At 36.7% G+C, this 16,543-nt stretch overlaps 1 protein-coding gene across 2 annotated transcripts; it reads left to right on the top strand.

Moving 5' to 3' along the window:
* The first annotated feature begins 2,289 nt into the window (after positions 1 to 2,289).
* On the top strand, positions 2,290 to 16,027 carry LOC119997901. Of its 2 annotated transcripts, XM_038845131.1 has the most exons (5): positions 2,290 to 2,828; positions 5,286 to 5,339; positions 14,345 to 14,470; positions 15,385 to 15,528; positions 15,625 to 15,764. In XM_038845131.1, exons 1-4 carry the CDS (start codon positions 2,478 to 2,480, stop codon positions 15,490 to 15,492), a joined length of 639 nt encoding a protein of 212 aa, XP_038701059.1. In that variant the 5' UTR covers positions 2,290 to 2,477; the 3' UTR covers positions 15,493 to 15,528; positions 15,625 to 15,764. The 2 variants fall into 2 exon arrangements, with proteins under 2 accessions (XP_038701059.1, XP_038701058.1); XM_038845130.1 differs by lacking the exon at positions 15,385 to 15,528 and having other exon boundaries at positions 2,293 to 2,828; positions 15,625 to 16,027.
* The last annotated feature ends 516 nt before the right edge of the window (positions 16,028 to 16,543 follow it).

Here is a 16,543-nt window from a genome sequence, read left to right as displayed (position 1 = left end):
CATAGGCAACCCCTCCGCTAACCACCACCACCACCGTCGTTGAACTTGTCTTGTCGAACTCTACATGTTTCAGCCCTTGGACGGCTTGAATAGTCGTCGGAAAGTGAAACCCATTTGTGACCCGGTTGTAACCCATTTTTAGAGCCATTGAACTGTATATTTTTTGTTTCGACTTCATGTTATCAATATGGAGTGGAATTTATTTTGAAATTTATTAATTTTAATGTCATTCAGTTGCTTTTAATCTCATACAGATTGTTATTCCATTTTTTTATGATTATTCCACTATTTTTAATTATCAAGCAAATTGTTATTCCACTGTTTTAATATCAAACAGATCATTATTCCATTGATTTTGATGTCATTACACTGATTTTGATCCTTGAATACAAACCCCATCTCACCAGCTATTGTATGCTCTTACGTTTTGTTCTTTGTTCCATGATTTCTTAACTTGGGAATCGCTAATCCCATTGATTAAATCAATGAAACTTAGTTTTTCCATTCATTAAATTAATGAAACTTAGTTGTTTCATTAATTAAATCTGTAGAATTTAACTAATTCAATTGTTGGTGTACTTTGTGAGGATATATTGTAATCCTTTACCTCTGAAGTTAATTTCTTCATCTAAGATTTCTCATCTTTCTAGGGCTTTTCAAATCTAATTTAGATTAGTGTTGGGCTTTTCAATTATGGGTGTTGTTTATGAGGCTCCTTATCTCTACACTTTGGTGGCTATTTGCTTGTAATTTTCTTTCTTTCATACTTAATAAAATTCAAATAGATCTATCTAAAAAATGTTTCACAACTTCGTATTTTGTGCACCAATTGAATTGTTGGAAATGCAGTCATTTCAAAAGAATTTGAAAAAAGTTGGTTGTTGGCTTAATTGTATTGATGAATAATCAAAAGCTAAACTACATCAAGAACGCCAAAAGAGAACATCGTCGTAAGGCTTGGTGGCCACTTGTTGCACCATGCGGGTGAATGTTGGTATCATTGTGGGAAGACCTTTGGCATCCATTAGTGTAGGCCAAGAACAACTCACATTCTCTGGCATCTTGCAGGCTGGAAAATAGTCCTTGAAACGGTTTAGTAGGCTTATTGCATCTCAGCACATGCATTTGTTTATGGTTCTCTTGCTCCCTACATGGTTGTTACTTCTTAGGGCGTGCAGCGTGTTCAATTTTTTAATGTGATGGAATAGGATGATAATGATACGATGAATCAAGAAAGCAAATCCATTGATAAAAATTAATGGAATAGTTCAAATCCGCTAATAAAATCAATGGAATAACCTAAATCCACTGATAAAAATTAATGAAAGTTTCTTCAAGAGATATATTCTATCGATTTTTAACAATGGATTTGGCTGTTTCACTAGTTCAAAATAATTAATTTAGTTGTTCCACTAGTTCAAAATAATGAATTTATCTGTTTTATTGATTCAAAACAATGAATTTAGTTATTCCACTGGTTCAAAACAATGAATTTACTTGTTCCACTGGTTCAGAACTGTTTTTAATTTGAGGTAGATTGATTGATAAAAATCAATGGAATAATCGAAATCCACTAATAAAATCAATGGAATAATCCAAATCCACAAATAAAATCAATCGAATAGCCAAAATCCATTGATATAAAGTTTTTGTTCAATAACTATATTTCTTATAATAAAATCATTGGGATGATTCAATGGAACAACATACGAAATCAATGGAATAACTATTCCGATGACTATTTCGATTGTCCAATGACTGAAACCTGTAGAGCTCAACAAGACAAGTCCAACGATGGTGGTGATTCGTGAAAAGGTGGCCTATGGTGGTCAGATCGAGCTTCAAAAGTTTCGTTTGGTCACGACTTCAAACTCAGATTTCGGTGAAATAGGCGGCTGTTGGCGACAAACGAAGGCTGAGTGTGAATCATAACGCTCCGACACTTCAGTTTGATGGGTCGGCATCTCAGATCGATGGTCAAATGATAGACTTTGGGTTCAGGCAAAGAGGGAGAAAAGAGAGAGAAAGAGAGAGAAAAAGAGGGGAAGAGAGAGAATGTAAGAGTGTAGGTCGACATCTCAGATCGATGGTCAAACGATAGACTTTGGATTCAGACAAAGAGGGAGAAAAGAGAGAGAAAGAGAGCGGAAGAGAGAGAATGTAAGAGTATAGGAGAGATATAAGGGTGTGGATATTTATTTGAAATTTTTAAAATTTTTTCTCACGTTAGCATAATCATCAATCCCATCAACCCATCTAAATTTCGGCTCTTTTGAGCTCTTATATTTTGACCTACTGTTGGTTTATTTTTCTTGCCAAATATCTGTCTAAAAAACGTTGCCCAAGAAAAAATCCTCGGAAAATCTCCCATTTCTCTAATCAAACGGTAGGAAAACTAGGTTGCCTTCGATTCTTGCTCGTTCGGAAAGTGATTCGAGAGTCCTAACAGTGGAACAACAATCTCTGGCTGTGTGGCAATGGCCACAACTCTGTCCGCCTTCCCCAAAGGGTTTCTTCTATATTCACAGAGCCACCAGAAGCGCACAGCACCGAATAGTGGCACCACCGTCAGGGCCTTCCGCCGGAGCGACTTCGACAGGTTCGCTAGTCGCGTGAGGTCCGGGGAGGCCTGGGAAGACGCCTGGCGCAGCGCAAATGACCGCTTTGAGCTGTTCCTGTTTGAGGCCAAGAAAACAGCGGAGCGTATTGACCGCCGTTACTCCGTCTCCCAACGAGCCTCTTCTGCTGTTCGGAACATTGACAGGGAGTTCGAGATTGGTCCTAGATGGCGAGCATTCAGCATGGACTTCTCCAGAAACTGGCCCAGGGTTATAGTTTTCTCTTCTCTTATTGTTCTTCATGTGACTTACTTGATTTGACTCTCTTTTTTTTTGCGTACTAATTTAAATTAAGTGAAAATTTGCTTCTACTAACAATTTGAGATTGGTGTGAATCTAGTATTGGATGGATAGGACTATGAATTTATATGATATGTCGAAGAATATATTATAAGCTGAATTCTAATCTAGACCATTAGGGTCATGGGTCACGCAAACATAGCACTTGTAGAAGGAAGAGCTTGTGGATTAATTAGGCTTAAATTGTGTGTTTTTGAAGGCTATAACTTGCTGAATTAGGTGAGACTGATATGCACAAAAACAAATTGCACTGGCTAAATTATTGCACATTGGCAATAAAGGATTTCGACTCTTTTATGTTTTGTGTGCAGATTATACAAGAGAGTGCAGATGTAGAAAGTGAACGAGGATTTTAATCTGTAGCTGACAGGAAAATTGTAACAACCCTTAGCACTAAACCACAGTGGAGTTGGTTGCTCAAAAGTACTCGTAGACTCTAGCTTTATTAATCCAACTCTTATAATATTAAACTCTTTCTACCCACATGCAGAGGTAGGACTTGTAGCCTTTTGTTGTAAACTAGGGACATCTACTGTATAAATTCTTAACATGACTAGAACTTTGACTGGATTGACTATTTGACTTAAGAAAACAAATTAGTAAAGACTAATGATGAAACCTGGTATTAGTAGCTAGCAAATTGCCAGATATTCGGGAATTTTTTCATGACATCACAACTCATGAAAATTGAAGACAACTCAGATTAAAACTTTTTAAAACATTTCTTACTTAATTCAATTGAAAATAATAAACTTTATATGATTGATTATTGAATTTCTCTCAACCAGCTTATGGATAATTGGCTTAGCTGTAATAAGTTTTGGATATCAGATATGTGTACTAATTTTCATGGGAGAATTAGCTCCATAGCTTTGTAATCCTCTCCATGGGTTGCATTTTCGTGGTGCATCCCTTCAATAAAATCTCTTTTGCATTCGCAATGATAAAAGAAAATAAATTATTTACCGTAGAAGATAGAAGACTGTTGTCTCCTCCTAGTCCTACACAACCCCACTAGCTGGACTTTTGCTAAGAAATGAGAATCTTGTCAATTATACGAAAAAGAAAATAAATTTGTTTGATAAAATAACTTCACCATTTTTAAATGAATATTATCATAATGTAGAGCCAAAGCACTGTAGAGTTTCACCTCACGGCTCACGCTGTATCCATTGCAGTGGGCTTGAAACCTATCTTTCTTTTTTGCGATGGTGTCTTTAATTAGCAATTTGATCACTGCTCTCCCTTTTCTCACTCTCTCCACATTCGTGAAATCTTTGAATCTTTGTAACATACTTTCTTAAAATTGGATAACTCCCTTCTTTGTTAGTTTTTCCAAAACACAAGTGCATAAACATAACTATATGTCGCTCCTTGTTTTGATAGTCAGGAAAATGTAGGAACTCTCAGAAGAAATGAAGGATACTAGGAGTTTATGGCGTTTCTGTTCTATTGTTCGTAGTAGTGGATAAAATGCATTATGTGTTTATATGTGGTAATTGTCCATCAAGTATTTGAATAAATGGATATTAAATAGTGCGTGTGTGTGTGTATCTATGAGAGATATTGAGATTATATTTAGACGGGATACAATATATTTTTTGGTTTGGACTTAGAATTGTTATTTTTGTTTTGAATTTCATATGACAGCTCAAAAATGTAGCCGGTGTGTTATCTGTAACCTAGTAGGGATAATGGGTACTTTTAAAACATGAATGAGATAAGTGTTAATAGGGTGTAAACTGTAAAGTGTCGGTTTCCAAAATACGAGTGCAAAGACAACTCCCGTGCACAAGGCTCTTGCTGTCGGCGGGGTCGGGGACATGTAGTACGTACACAGACCTTATCTCTACATAATATGTGGAGAGATTGTTTCCATGAATTGAACTTATGACCCAGTGCGCGGGGTCGGGGATAGTCATTATGGACGCAGACCTTATCCAACATAATATGTGGAGAGATTGTTTCCAGGAATTGAACCTATGACCTTTAAGTTACATCCATACAATTCTACCATTGGGCTATATGTTCGATGTAAAATATATTAGTCAAGTGTTGGTGTTTGGTAACAATATATTCTAATGCGTGAATCTAAATCCCTTTTGAAACTTAGCCTATGGTCATATTGTTACTTAAGTACTAACAAAGTTTTTTTACTTATCTACTGTCCAGAATTCGCCTTCATCTATTTGTTTTTGTTTTTCAAATTTGGCTGGATTTTGATGCTTTCATGTGCTCAATGACCCCCCTTCTTGCACTATGTCAGTGTGGACTCTATTGCAATTGGTCATTTGTACTAAACCATTTTTTCCCCTTTTTATTTTGATGTGGCACTTATTGGCTTATGTATCCTTGTTATTTTTGCAGTACAGGAAACAGCTCAATGATTTTCTGAATACTCCATTGGGAAGAAGTTTCAGTGTGAGTATTAACTAACTGTAAGCTCTTGTCTTAATTTAGTCCTATGAAAAAATTGCTCTATTAATGATGGTAGTTTGATGAGTATTGGTTTTGCATGATATCAAGTTATTTTGTCAGCAATTGTTGCCATGAAAGTCATGGTTATTACTTATTAGTGATTTAGTGTTCCCTGTTTCCACTCTTTCTTAACTCTATCATATGCTTGGTTATCAATCTGACTTCCATTCTTACCTCACTGTTTGTGCCACTTGCTACTACTGTGGTTACTTGATTAATTCCACAACAGCTACTGAATCGCCTTGGACACTGCTTCTATTGCATGTTTTTACCTACTAGCTAATATAACAATTGCCAAGTTGTGCCACCTTTCTCTCTTTGTCTCCTTCTTTTTATTATTTTTCTTTCCTCAATTTGTGCCACACCTTTCTCTCTTTGTTCCCCCACTTTCCTTATTTCTTGGCTTTTTCTTTTTTAGTTTTCCATTCTTCTAGCAAAAATCATAAAAAGATGTGACATTTTTTAAAATAATTCTCTTATTTTTAGATATTTTCTAAGATTTGATCTTATTGGGTCAAGATTTGAGTATTTAAGGATCCAAGAAAGGGATTATGAATATCTATGGGCTTATAGGTCAAAGAAATGAGCTTTTGCATTTTTTGTGTTCTTTTTTCTATTTTTTTCTTTTTCGGATCGGACGAAATCCGGTTACTACTGCTGCCCCCCTTTGTATGTCCTTTATGAAATAAAAGGCAAACAAAGGCGTAGTCAACCGAGTTTCGTACGAGAATTGAAATGCACGGGATCACTATGGTCATTCCCGGCTTGGCCAAATGTTTGTTCAAGAAAAAAAGGGGCACGGGATCACAAGGCCATTCCCGGTTTGGCCAACTGTTTGTGCAAGAAAATAAAGGGCACGGGATCACAAGGCCATTCCCGGCTTGGCCAACTGTTTGTGCAAGAAAATAAAGGGCACGGGATCACAAGGCCATTCCCGGCTTGGCCAGCTGTTTGTGCTAGAAAATAAAGGGGCACGGGATCACAAGGCCATTCCCTGCTTGGCCAATGTTTGTGCAAGAAAATAAAGGGCACGGGATCACAAGGCCATTCCCGGTTTGGTCAACTGTTTGTGCAAGAAAATAAAGGGGCACGGGATTACAAGGCCATTCCCGGCTTGGCCAATGTTTGTGCAAGAAAATAAAGGGCACGGGATCACAAGGCCATTCCCGGCTTGGCCAATGTTTGTGCAAGAAAATAAAGGGCACGGGATCACAAGGCCATTCCTGGCTTGACCAACTGTTTGTGCAAGAAAATAAAAGGGCACGGGATCACAAGGCCATTCCCGGCTTGGCCAATGTTTGTGCAAGAAAATAAAGGGGCACGGGATCACAAGGCCATTCCCGGCTTGGCCAACTGTTTTTTTTTTTAATCTTTGACCTTTTTTTTTTTTTTGGTGAAAAGGTGCTCGGGATCACTGTAGCCATTCCCGGCTTGGCTGAAAATTTTTTATTTATGCAGTGATGATGCATGCACTGACCTATTTTGCTCAATTATGAATGTCTCATGAATGAAAGGATGCATGTTTTCTCAAGGTTTTGCCATCCTCCAACAAGAGCACAATTACGAATTGCTAAACCAAATTTGTTTCTCTGTCAGGGTTGACTTTCTGACTCACTGAGCTTTCAATGTATCTTCTCTAATCTGATTAGTGAATGCCTTTTTCCGTTCTGGATCCCAGCTCTTGAGCTATCTCTTTTCCTTTTCCAATGTGCATTCCCATAATCAATTCATTTTCCCTGAAATTTGCGTGTTCGTACGCATCTGAATTCAAAGCTACCCATTTATCTGAATTTCCTTATTCAAATCTTTTTTTTTTTTTTTGCACGGCTTAGGAATGTGAGCTTCTCTTTCCTGTTAACACCTGCTTCAGCTTCAGGCTTTTCACTCAGATCCTTTCCAGCTTAGGATGCCAAAATCCATCAACTTTCTATCAAAAGTATTGTCCTGATGCACTCATTATATTTCCTGTCAAAACTTTGTCAGTGATAAATTCAAAAGTACAGCCATGCTTGTCAATTATTGAAAGCAAATGATAATAATTTGTTTTTGGAGTATGAGATGAGAATTGAATTGGGATATGGAAAAAAAAATGCCACGAGTGACAAAACCGAAGAAATGAATTTCCTCACAATTTGTTTTTTGGAGTATGAAATGAGAATTGAATTGAGATATGTAAAAGGAGACTACAAGCAACAAAATTGAAGAAATGAATTTCCTCACAATTTTTATTGAAAAGGATAGGTGGTAATAAAATATTTTAGAATGAAATATGTACAAGAAAGTAGAGAAATCAAAGGCAGAAAGGACAAACCGAGCTTCTTCAAGATGAAATATGTGATAATTCAAAGATTGTACCAAAATTGCCCCAATTTTGGTGTGCACCCAATTAACAATAATCAAATCTGACTTGTATGAGGCTATCTCTGAACCTTCCATTTCTGCCAACAAACTTCTTCTTCTATGTAACAGACTAACACCTTAGCAAGGTAAAATATTTGATGGTATCAAAAGCACCCCAAAATCTGCCCCAGTTTTGGGTACATGTCCAATTAACTGATCTCCAACCCTTCAATTACGAAATTAATTTTGCACTCCCACCTATGTCAATGTGAGACAAGTTAACAGCCAACTCAGGCACCACTCATCAATTCAACAAACTCGTAATCCAACCATCCTTCTTCAAACAATCTGAAATTTGAATTGAAACGCCTGTGAGGGTTTTTTCACTTTAGCAGAATTTTTTTTTTTTTGCCCCTATTTTTGCCTAGAGCGCCCTTGCGGGTTTTCACTCTAGCGGGTTTTTTTTTTTTTTTTTTTTTCTAATTTTGCCTAGAGTACCCTTTCGGGTTTTCACTCTAGCGGGTTTTTTTTTCTTTTTTGCTACCAATAAAAACTTAACAACTTCCTTGAAATTGTCCCGAATGTGCATTTTAAAGGGTTCAACTTCAACTAGTGTCTTCTCAACCTTTTGAACAAACTTTTCCAAGTTAATCATGTGATCTTCATCCTCACTTGGCTTGGCAATTATGTTATCCCCATGCACTTCAATCTCTTTATGCATCATATCATGAAACAGAATGACCTTGGTTTGCTGCTAAGTATCTCCCGCATTTTTAGACCAAATGGCATGACTTCATAGCAAAAGGTACCACATAAAGTAATGACAGTAATTTCCTCTTTATCTTCTAGTGCCATCGTGATCTGATTACAATCATCCTTTTTCAGTACTGGTGCAATATTTCTATATCATTCGGGGTATTTTACTACAGCAAGACATCCGACATCAAATTGCTTCTTTATTTCATCTCTAATCTTCCAAGTTTGCACCAATTCAAACTTCCAACCCCAAATTAACAACCTCATCCATTTGAATTATCTTTTCTTTTTGATTAGACTTGTTTTTTTCTCATTTCTGACTATATCTCATATTCATCCTTGGTGTCAGAGTCAAACTCGACATTGTTAATGGGTGCCCCAAAATCTGGTTCATTCGGTTCATCTTTCCATTATCATCAATTTCAATCCTGTCAAAATGGAATTTGCAAGATTTGGAATTTGCAAGTGATGGACAAATAAAGGCAAATAAAAGTGGGATGATGAATGTAACAAAGGCATCAAAAACACGGGAATTGGGCAAATAAATGTAGGAATGATAAGTGTAACAGAGCATCAAAAACATGAGAACTGGAAGCATTGAACATGCAAAAGCTGTACTAGAGAAATTTATCAAAGTAAAGTAAAGACATGCTCATTATTAAAACCCAATCAATGGCCGTGAGCCGGACCACAGATGGTAGTGCAGATGGATTTTACTCTTGAAGGCTGCTGACAGAATCTAGCAATTCCAAATTGGTCCAGTTACTGAGTTTAAAACATAACTCCCCAAAATTTCTAGTGTTTGGACTTCCGTACCATATCCATGACTGCGGCCAACATGTGCTCCAGCCTTTGCTGTCCCTCTTCTAGTGTTTGTAGCCCCATCTCTAGCCGGGCTATCGCTGCACGCATGCGATCTGATTGTGGAGATGCTGCAACTGCTGATGAGGAATCACTAGGTGGTGATGCTGAGTGACCTTCTTGGGTCTGCTTCTTTCCAGCAGAAGTTATTTTCAAATGGCTGATGCTCTGACACCATGTCCTTCTTTCCAGCATGGTGACTTGATATCCCAAAGAGGCTTGAGGCCGAGGAGGTCGAATGCTTTTGAACAAAAGCAACCTTGTGATAAGTCGTGGGAAAAATAACTTCCCCACCTTTGTTGGCTTCTTCTCGACAAAATCCTTGGCTTTGAAGATCGTGGCCAGATAGATCTTCCCAATATCAAACCACTGCCCTTTATACATAGTAATAATCATACTGTTGGACAGGAATTTTATTCTAGGGTATAAAGAACATTGTCTATTCCATCTGCAACAGATCCAAGTTGTACTGTGATCTCAGTGATTGCTTCGTGTAATTTATCTGGGTCTTGAGTACTTGCTTGTCTGCCCATCGAACACCTTGTATGGCATGCTTTGAAACCATAAGTTGCCTTTTGTAGTCTTGAACTTTGTCGGTTGCTTTTTTAAGTCTCATTTTGGTTTCCCTCAAAGCTTCTTGTAGAGATTCGATGGTTTTCTGGGGATCGTCCTCGTATACGTCTTCCCTTATAGGGGAGAGGTTGAATCTGGGATCATTTTCACCTTCCTCTTCTTTAGAAGTAGAACCTTCATCAGTTCTAGACCTTTTTGCAAGTGGAGAGTTAGGAGTATCCATCCTTGAAGATTTCTTGAGGAAGATGAACAAAATGTTGGACCAAGAGGTCCAAGACTTAGCGTCTAGGTCAACATTGTGTTTTTGATGATTGTGTATGATTGTGAAGATGGAGACGGAGATGAAGATGGCTCAGAGAGAAAACACGCTTTTGCCAGAAATGATTGAGATGGAGATGAAGACGAAGATGGCTCTGCATACGCGAAGACATTCGCGGTGCCTGTCACATCAGTATTTACTTTACTGTCACCTTCCACTGTTATTTTCCTGCTTGCGGACGAATTTTTTTCTTCCTGCTTCTCTTTTCAACCAGATAATAATAAAAAAACAAAACTGTCACACTCAACTGTTCATTTCCCCGCTTGAGGACGACTCTTTTCTCTTTTTTTTTCTTTTTTTTTCAACTAGATAAAAATAAAATAGAATAATAATAAAAAAACTTTCACACTCCCCGAGAGATTACGAATATTTGCACAGTGAGGCAGGGTGCATAACAGACGATCAAGATTTAATCCAAGCAGGACCTTTTAAGCTGTCTGATAAGAGATTCCAACGGTGGTGGAGAACATGGCTCTGATGGTGATGGTGGTAATAAACATAGATCACAAGTCTCCGGAAGCTTTCTCTTGTTGTTGATGCATCTCTCTTGGTTTCCGCCTCTGGTCATGTAACCTTTCAATCGCTTCACATCGGACAACTTCACTGACTTTACAATAAAATCCTCTACCCCTTCCAAGCATCTGTCGATTCGAGTCACTACGTTCTCAGATGAACTGATTACCACCGGAATCTCTCTCAAGGCAGACGATTCCTTGATTTTCTTTAGCAACTCATCTCCTGTCATTCCAGGCATACAGTAATTGGTGATAATTAGATCCACTATCAAACCCAACAGGACAATTATTCTCCTCGTCTAATCCCAGAAACTGAAGTATTCTTATTCCACTGTCCACTGCAGTTACTTTACAGGAAGTAATCTTGAGCAACCTTTCAATGACTGGTCTATTAACAAGGTTGTCATCGACAGCCAAAACGTAAACCTCCTCAGAATCAGACATAGAATGATCCATTCCCACTTGATCAACAAGAAAATTAAGAGTCAATTTCCTCACAAACTGCCCCATTATATTTTTTTGTTGTTCATTTTCATTGTTTTAGCAATTCACAACTGTAATCTTATACTATAAGGATGGCAAAGACATGAGTGAATTGGTGTTTTTTTTTTTCTTTTTTTTTTTTTTTTCATGCATGACTATGAACTTATTTAGTTTGACAAAATGCAATGACTGTGCCTACGTGAATGCATGAGAGAAGAAACCAATAATGGAAATTACAATTAAAAATGTGTAAGACAAAACATCGACGACAAATGAGTAAACCACACAAAAATAGAATATGCCATTACACGGGGTAACCTAAATTTCTGGAGGTTTCAGGCATGGATCTAGGGCTTTATAAAGTGCTTGGGTAAGTTTATCTAACTATTCTGCGAGGTCCCAGATCATGTTGCTTTTAAAATCCCAACTATTGGGACAAAAGCTCCTCCCTTAACTTTTAAGAGAAGTCGATCCGGCGAGGATATCTTCCACTACCCATGCGGAGACGGAATCTCACGAGAATAGTGGTCAACCCTCTCTAATATTAAAGGTAGAGCCCAGCTGGTAGGCTACAGTGAGTGTAAATGTATGAGATGACAAATACTTTACCACAACAAAATAAATCAACATCTCTGACATATAAAGGAAACAAACAATTAATCATACAAGAAGAAGTAACCGTAGCCAATCAATTTAATCATATGGGCTTGACCTTTTGATTTTAATTAATTTCTTTCTTTTAGTCAGGGATTCTGTAAAACCAAGTTCTCAAACTTGACATTTATCTTTCAAGTTGGGCCTCTGCTCCGTATGGACTTGAGGCTCAAAAGTAATGCCAGTATGAACTAGGACTACTGTCGCAACCCGGGTCACGACGCGGACCGGCGTGGGAGGATGAAAATGTTTAGAGTCGCCACCAATTGATTTAAAGTGCAATTGGACACCGAAAAAAAACTTGCGAACCAGAGAAAAGGGTACGGGGATCGATTGAGTGTGGGGAAGGTGTTAGGCACCCCACAACTCCCGTTTGAAAACGGTTACCCTAATTAATTTCATGGCTATCTTATGGATACTTGCTCTTTGCAAGATATAATTGTTAAAGTTTGAATTATTACTTTCAACACACTTATCAACTTATGATAGTGTTTGAAAAAAAGCTTGGAATATTACTATCAATTTATGATGGTTTTTATTTGGAAATAGGTTTGAAATAACACTATCAACTTATGATAGTTTTGGGAAAAGATTTGTAAGAATACTATCAACTTATGATAGCATTAAAAGAAATTGTAATATTACTAAAACTTATGATAGTTTTTATTTGGGGACACACTACCAACTTTTGGTAGATTTAATTTAAAACACCAACTTATGGTGTTAATGATAAAATGTCCTACCAACTTTTGGTAGGTTTAATTTTAAACACCAACTTATGGTGTTAATGATAAAATACCCTACCAACTTTTGGTAGGTTTAATTTTAGATACCAACTTATGGTTTATTTAATAAAATGCCCTACCAACTTTTAGTAGGTTTAATTTTAAATACCAACTTATGGCATAAATGATTATTTGGAAAAGTGTCATCTATCAATTTAACCTATTATTGTCAACTTATGGCAAATTCATAAATGAAATCAAATAAGGTTCATAATTCAAATAAAGGAAATCAACTTATGATTTCTTTAATTGAAATGACCTATATTCAACTTTAAGCCTATATATTCATAATCCACATTTGTACAAATAATCCAAATAATAAATGTCGAAATTATACAAATCGACATGAATAAGATAAATTACACAATATGGGGGGCCAAATATACACAAATTTCAATAAACCAAACAAAATCTTGAAATTGCTCAAGCCTCCATCAACTCGTCCAAATAATATCCAAGCCCGAGCCTCGTCCAACAAAACAAACATAAAGAGAGGGAAAAATAGAATACTCAAATGTAAATCAAGATTTAAATCGAGTCAAGACCACATTATGAGATTCACACGTATCCAAACCAAGAAAATCAAATCCAAATATGGTCTCTCCCGCTTTTTCCAACAAGAAATAGAAGAAAAAAAAATGCAAAGAAAAAGGGCTCAACATATTAGTATCGAAAACATTCCCAAGCATCACCTATGTCCAAGGTGAATGCAAGAAACACCATGTCTATTCTTAGTCAACATCCGAGGATGCTAAAAATGAATCAAACATTGAAATCAAGTGTAAATAGAGCAATACTTGAGTGAAAGATATGAGGGGTATGAAGCTTCTACCAAAAAAATCCAAAGAATCGGTTTTCCCCCTCTCTCCTTCTCTCCTTCTCTTCTTCTCTTCTTCCTCTCCCCTCTCTTCCTCTCTTCTTTTTTGTTTTTCTTCACCAAAAGCCAAAGCCTTCCCCTTCTTCTTTCTCACGCCTCCTCTCTTCCTCTCTTCTTTTTTTGTTTTTCTTCACCAAAAGCCAAAGCCTCTCCCTTCTTCTTTCTCACGCCTCCTCTCTTCTAATTCTTTTTCTTTCCCCAATTTGTGCCACCTTTCTCTCTTTGTCTCCTTCTTTTTATTATTTTTCTTTCCCCAATTTGTGCCACACCTTTCTCTCTTTGTTCCCCCACTTTCCTTATTTCTTGGCTTTTTCTTTTTTAGTTTTCCATTCTTCTAGCAAAAATCATAAAAAGATGTGACATTTTTTAAAATAATTCTCTTATTTTTAGATATTTTCTAAGATTTGATCTTACTGGGTCAAGATTTGAGTATTTAAGGATCCAAGAAAGGGATTATGAATATCTATGGGCTTATAGGTCAAAGAAATGAGCTTTTGCATTTTTTGTGTTCTTTTTTCTATTTTTTTCTTTTTCGGATCGGACGAAATCCGGTTACTACAACTACCAAGCTGGGGGAAATGTTTTTCGCAGATCCATGACCTAGAAACCCATCTTAAGAACTTATTATGGTGAGATCACTATAGGTATTTTACATCAAAAGTTCTTGCACTTTGGGAAAACTGTGTTGATATACTTCTTCAACTAGCAGTTTATTTGATTCTTCGTGTGCATTTGTTGGGTATTTTAGGGTTCTATCTCACTATTTACTTCTTTTGTCTTTGTAGACAATTTTCTTCATCTGGTTTGCATTATCTGGATGGCTTTTTCGAGTCTTGATATTTGCTACATGGGTATTGCCATTTGCTGGTCCTCTTCTCATCGGAACTATCGCCAATAATCTTCTCATTAAGGTACACTTGGTTGCTGCTACTGGAACTGAGTTTTAATTTGAATTGCTCATCTTTCAATCCGCTGTACATACTTTCACTTATTAGTGGCTGTAAGCTGTAATATGGACTGTATGATATGCATAAATTATAGGTAATGTAGCCACATCTTAAAATGATTTTTGGACCAAAATTACGGTGGTTCTGACACTTTTATTATTTGATTGATTATGCTATCGTGTATCCATGAATTCATCGATAACAAGCTCATATATATTGTTTGACTCTTTTCATTGTACTAATATCTTGAAATGCATTTTGAACTGTCGCCCCCTAGTGAGATTGATTCTTTTGCGTTTCATATCTTCATTCAAAACTGAGCCTGTTTCTTTTTGCCTTGTTATTGCTAAATTGAAGCAACATTTAAAGGGAAATGCTAGGTTTCCCACTCCCTCCCTCAAATGTAAAAGAAAATGACGAAGAAATTTTTTTCTTTCTTACCTCATGTACAATTTTTTCAAATGATTTTTTTTGGGATAAAGGCTCGGATGATGATGATGATGATGATGTAGGATGACTTTTCTTCTTTGTTTACCATTCAATATTTAGTTTCTTAAATGCCTTGGGTTACTGCTAAAAGATCATCTTATCTTGATATTTGCATGAATGATTCATTCCATTTTCCGGAAGCCAATTGTGATTCTGAAAAAGCGCCAAGGGGGTGCCACCCTGTTATAAATGGTAGCCTGTAAGAGTAGTTATAGGATGAAAAAATATGCTCCGTCAAATTAAAACCACGGTGTGTTTGGTCCATCTATCTATAAAACCTGAAGAGGTGATTCCTTCCCGTCATTTACAGATTTAAGCTTTGCTTTGTTTCTCCATCTTAACCAACAAACTAATGGTGAATGCAATCTATATTTCCTTTTCCTCTATAGAGTTCTATTGTATCCCCAAGCCTTGAGCTCAGCTCCACTGTCTCAGCTGCAGCACCAGCTATGTCCATAATCTTTTGCTCCAGCACCAGCTATGTCCAGCATCTTTAGCTCCATTAACAATCACTGTTATTTTCCATTTTTTAGGTGCATTTTTGCTACTATGGATCAGTAAGATTAAGATACTAATAATCTTTGTTATCTGAAAGCATTTATATTGCCTTGTGTATTAAATTTGGTCAGGGGGCTTGTCCTGCTTGTCAGAGGCAGTTTGTTGGCTACAAGAATCAGATAATTCGCTGCTCAAGCTGCAGAAACATTGTATGGCAACCTGAAGGCGACTTCTTTTCGAAAGGAAGTAGAAGCAAAAGTTCATCAAAAAGTGATCCTCAGATTATTGACGTTGATTTTGAGGAGAAATGATTTGAAATTTAGAACATACAGAAGTTATGTTTCTCTATGGACTCTACATTACAATGCAAAATAGGGAACTAGAGTGAGATTGATCATATTCTTTCTTGTAACCATAGTATTTGCTGTTGATATTGTATGTACCTTGACAGTATTGAAAGCTCATGTACGAGCTTCTCATTTATTTCATTTTGTATATCCCTTTATACAAGGAAAGTTTGATAGAGAAGCGCAAGTACTGGATTGCTTTCCAATGTGGCCCAGCCTCTCCGTGTTATGCTTTGTAGAGGTTAAAAGCTAAACTACAATCATGATTTTTTACTGGGACAACAAAATATATTGGGAGAAGTGTTTTGTTGATGTAGTTGGGTATTTTGTTGATGTGGTTAGGCCAATAAAATGTATTGATATAATGATATAAATTTGGTGATTTATTTTTTGTGTAATAGAGGTGAGAGTCATTGTAGCCATTTGAGAGTGTTGTGAAATGTTGTGTTGTGCTGTGCTGTGAGGTATAAAACTGTGGTATTGTGAGGTGAGTTCAAACGTAAAAATTATTTGGCACATCATTTTTAAAACTGTGATGAGGTGCGTTTGACGTATCTAAATTACGGTTATATTAAATGACTAATAATATTAATATAAAATTACTTAATGTTTGCATAGTATATTAGTGTAAAATAAAATACTTGACCTAAACTATTTTACGTTACAATATAAAGCGTTTGGGAGTGATTATATTTTGGTATTG

This window comes from Tripterygium wilfordii, chromosome 4 (genome assembly GCF_013401445.1).
Source record: "Tripterygium wilfordii isolate XIE 37 chromosome 4, ASM1340144v1, whole genome shotgun sequence".
In the NCBI taxonomy this organism is placed as follows: domain Eukaryota; kingdom Viridiplantae; phylum Streptophyta; class Magnoliopsida; order Celastrales; family Celastraceae; genus Tripterygium; species Tripterygium wilfordii.
The sequence above is the reverse complement of the archived record's forward strand: the minus strand, read 5'-3'. Positions and strand labels throughout refer to the sequence as shown.

Excerpts from the sequence above, each read along its gene's own strand:
- LOC119997901 (XM_038845130.1), top strand. The coding sequence starts at position 2,478 with ATGGCCACAACTCTGTCCGCCTTCCCCAAAGGGTTTCTTCTATATTCA. Across the intron at positions 2,829-5,285 it reads TCTCCAGAAACTGGCCCAGG|TACAGGAAACAGCTCAATGA; the intron begins GTTATAGTTTTC and ends TTATTTTTGCAG. Across the intron at positions 14,471-15,624 it reads CCAATAATCTTCTCATTAAG|GGGGCTTGTCCTGCTTGTCA; the intron begins GTACACTTGGTT and ends AAATTTGGTCAG.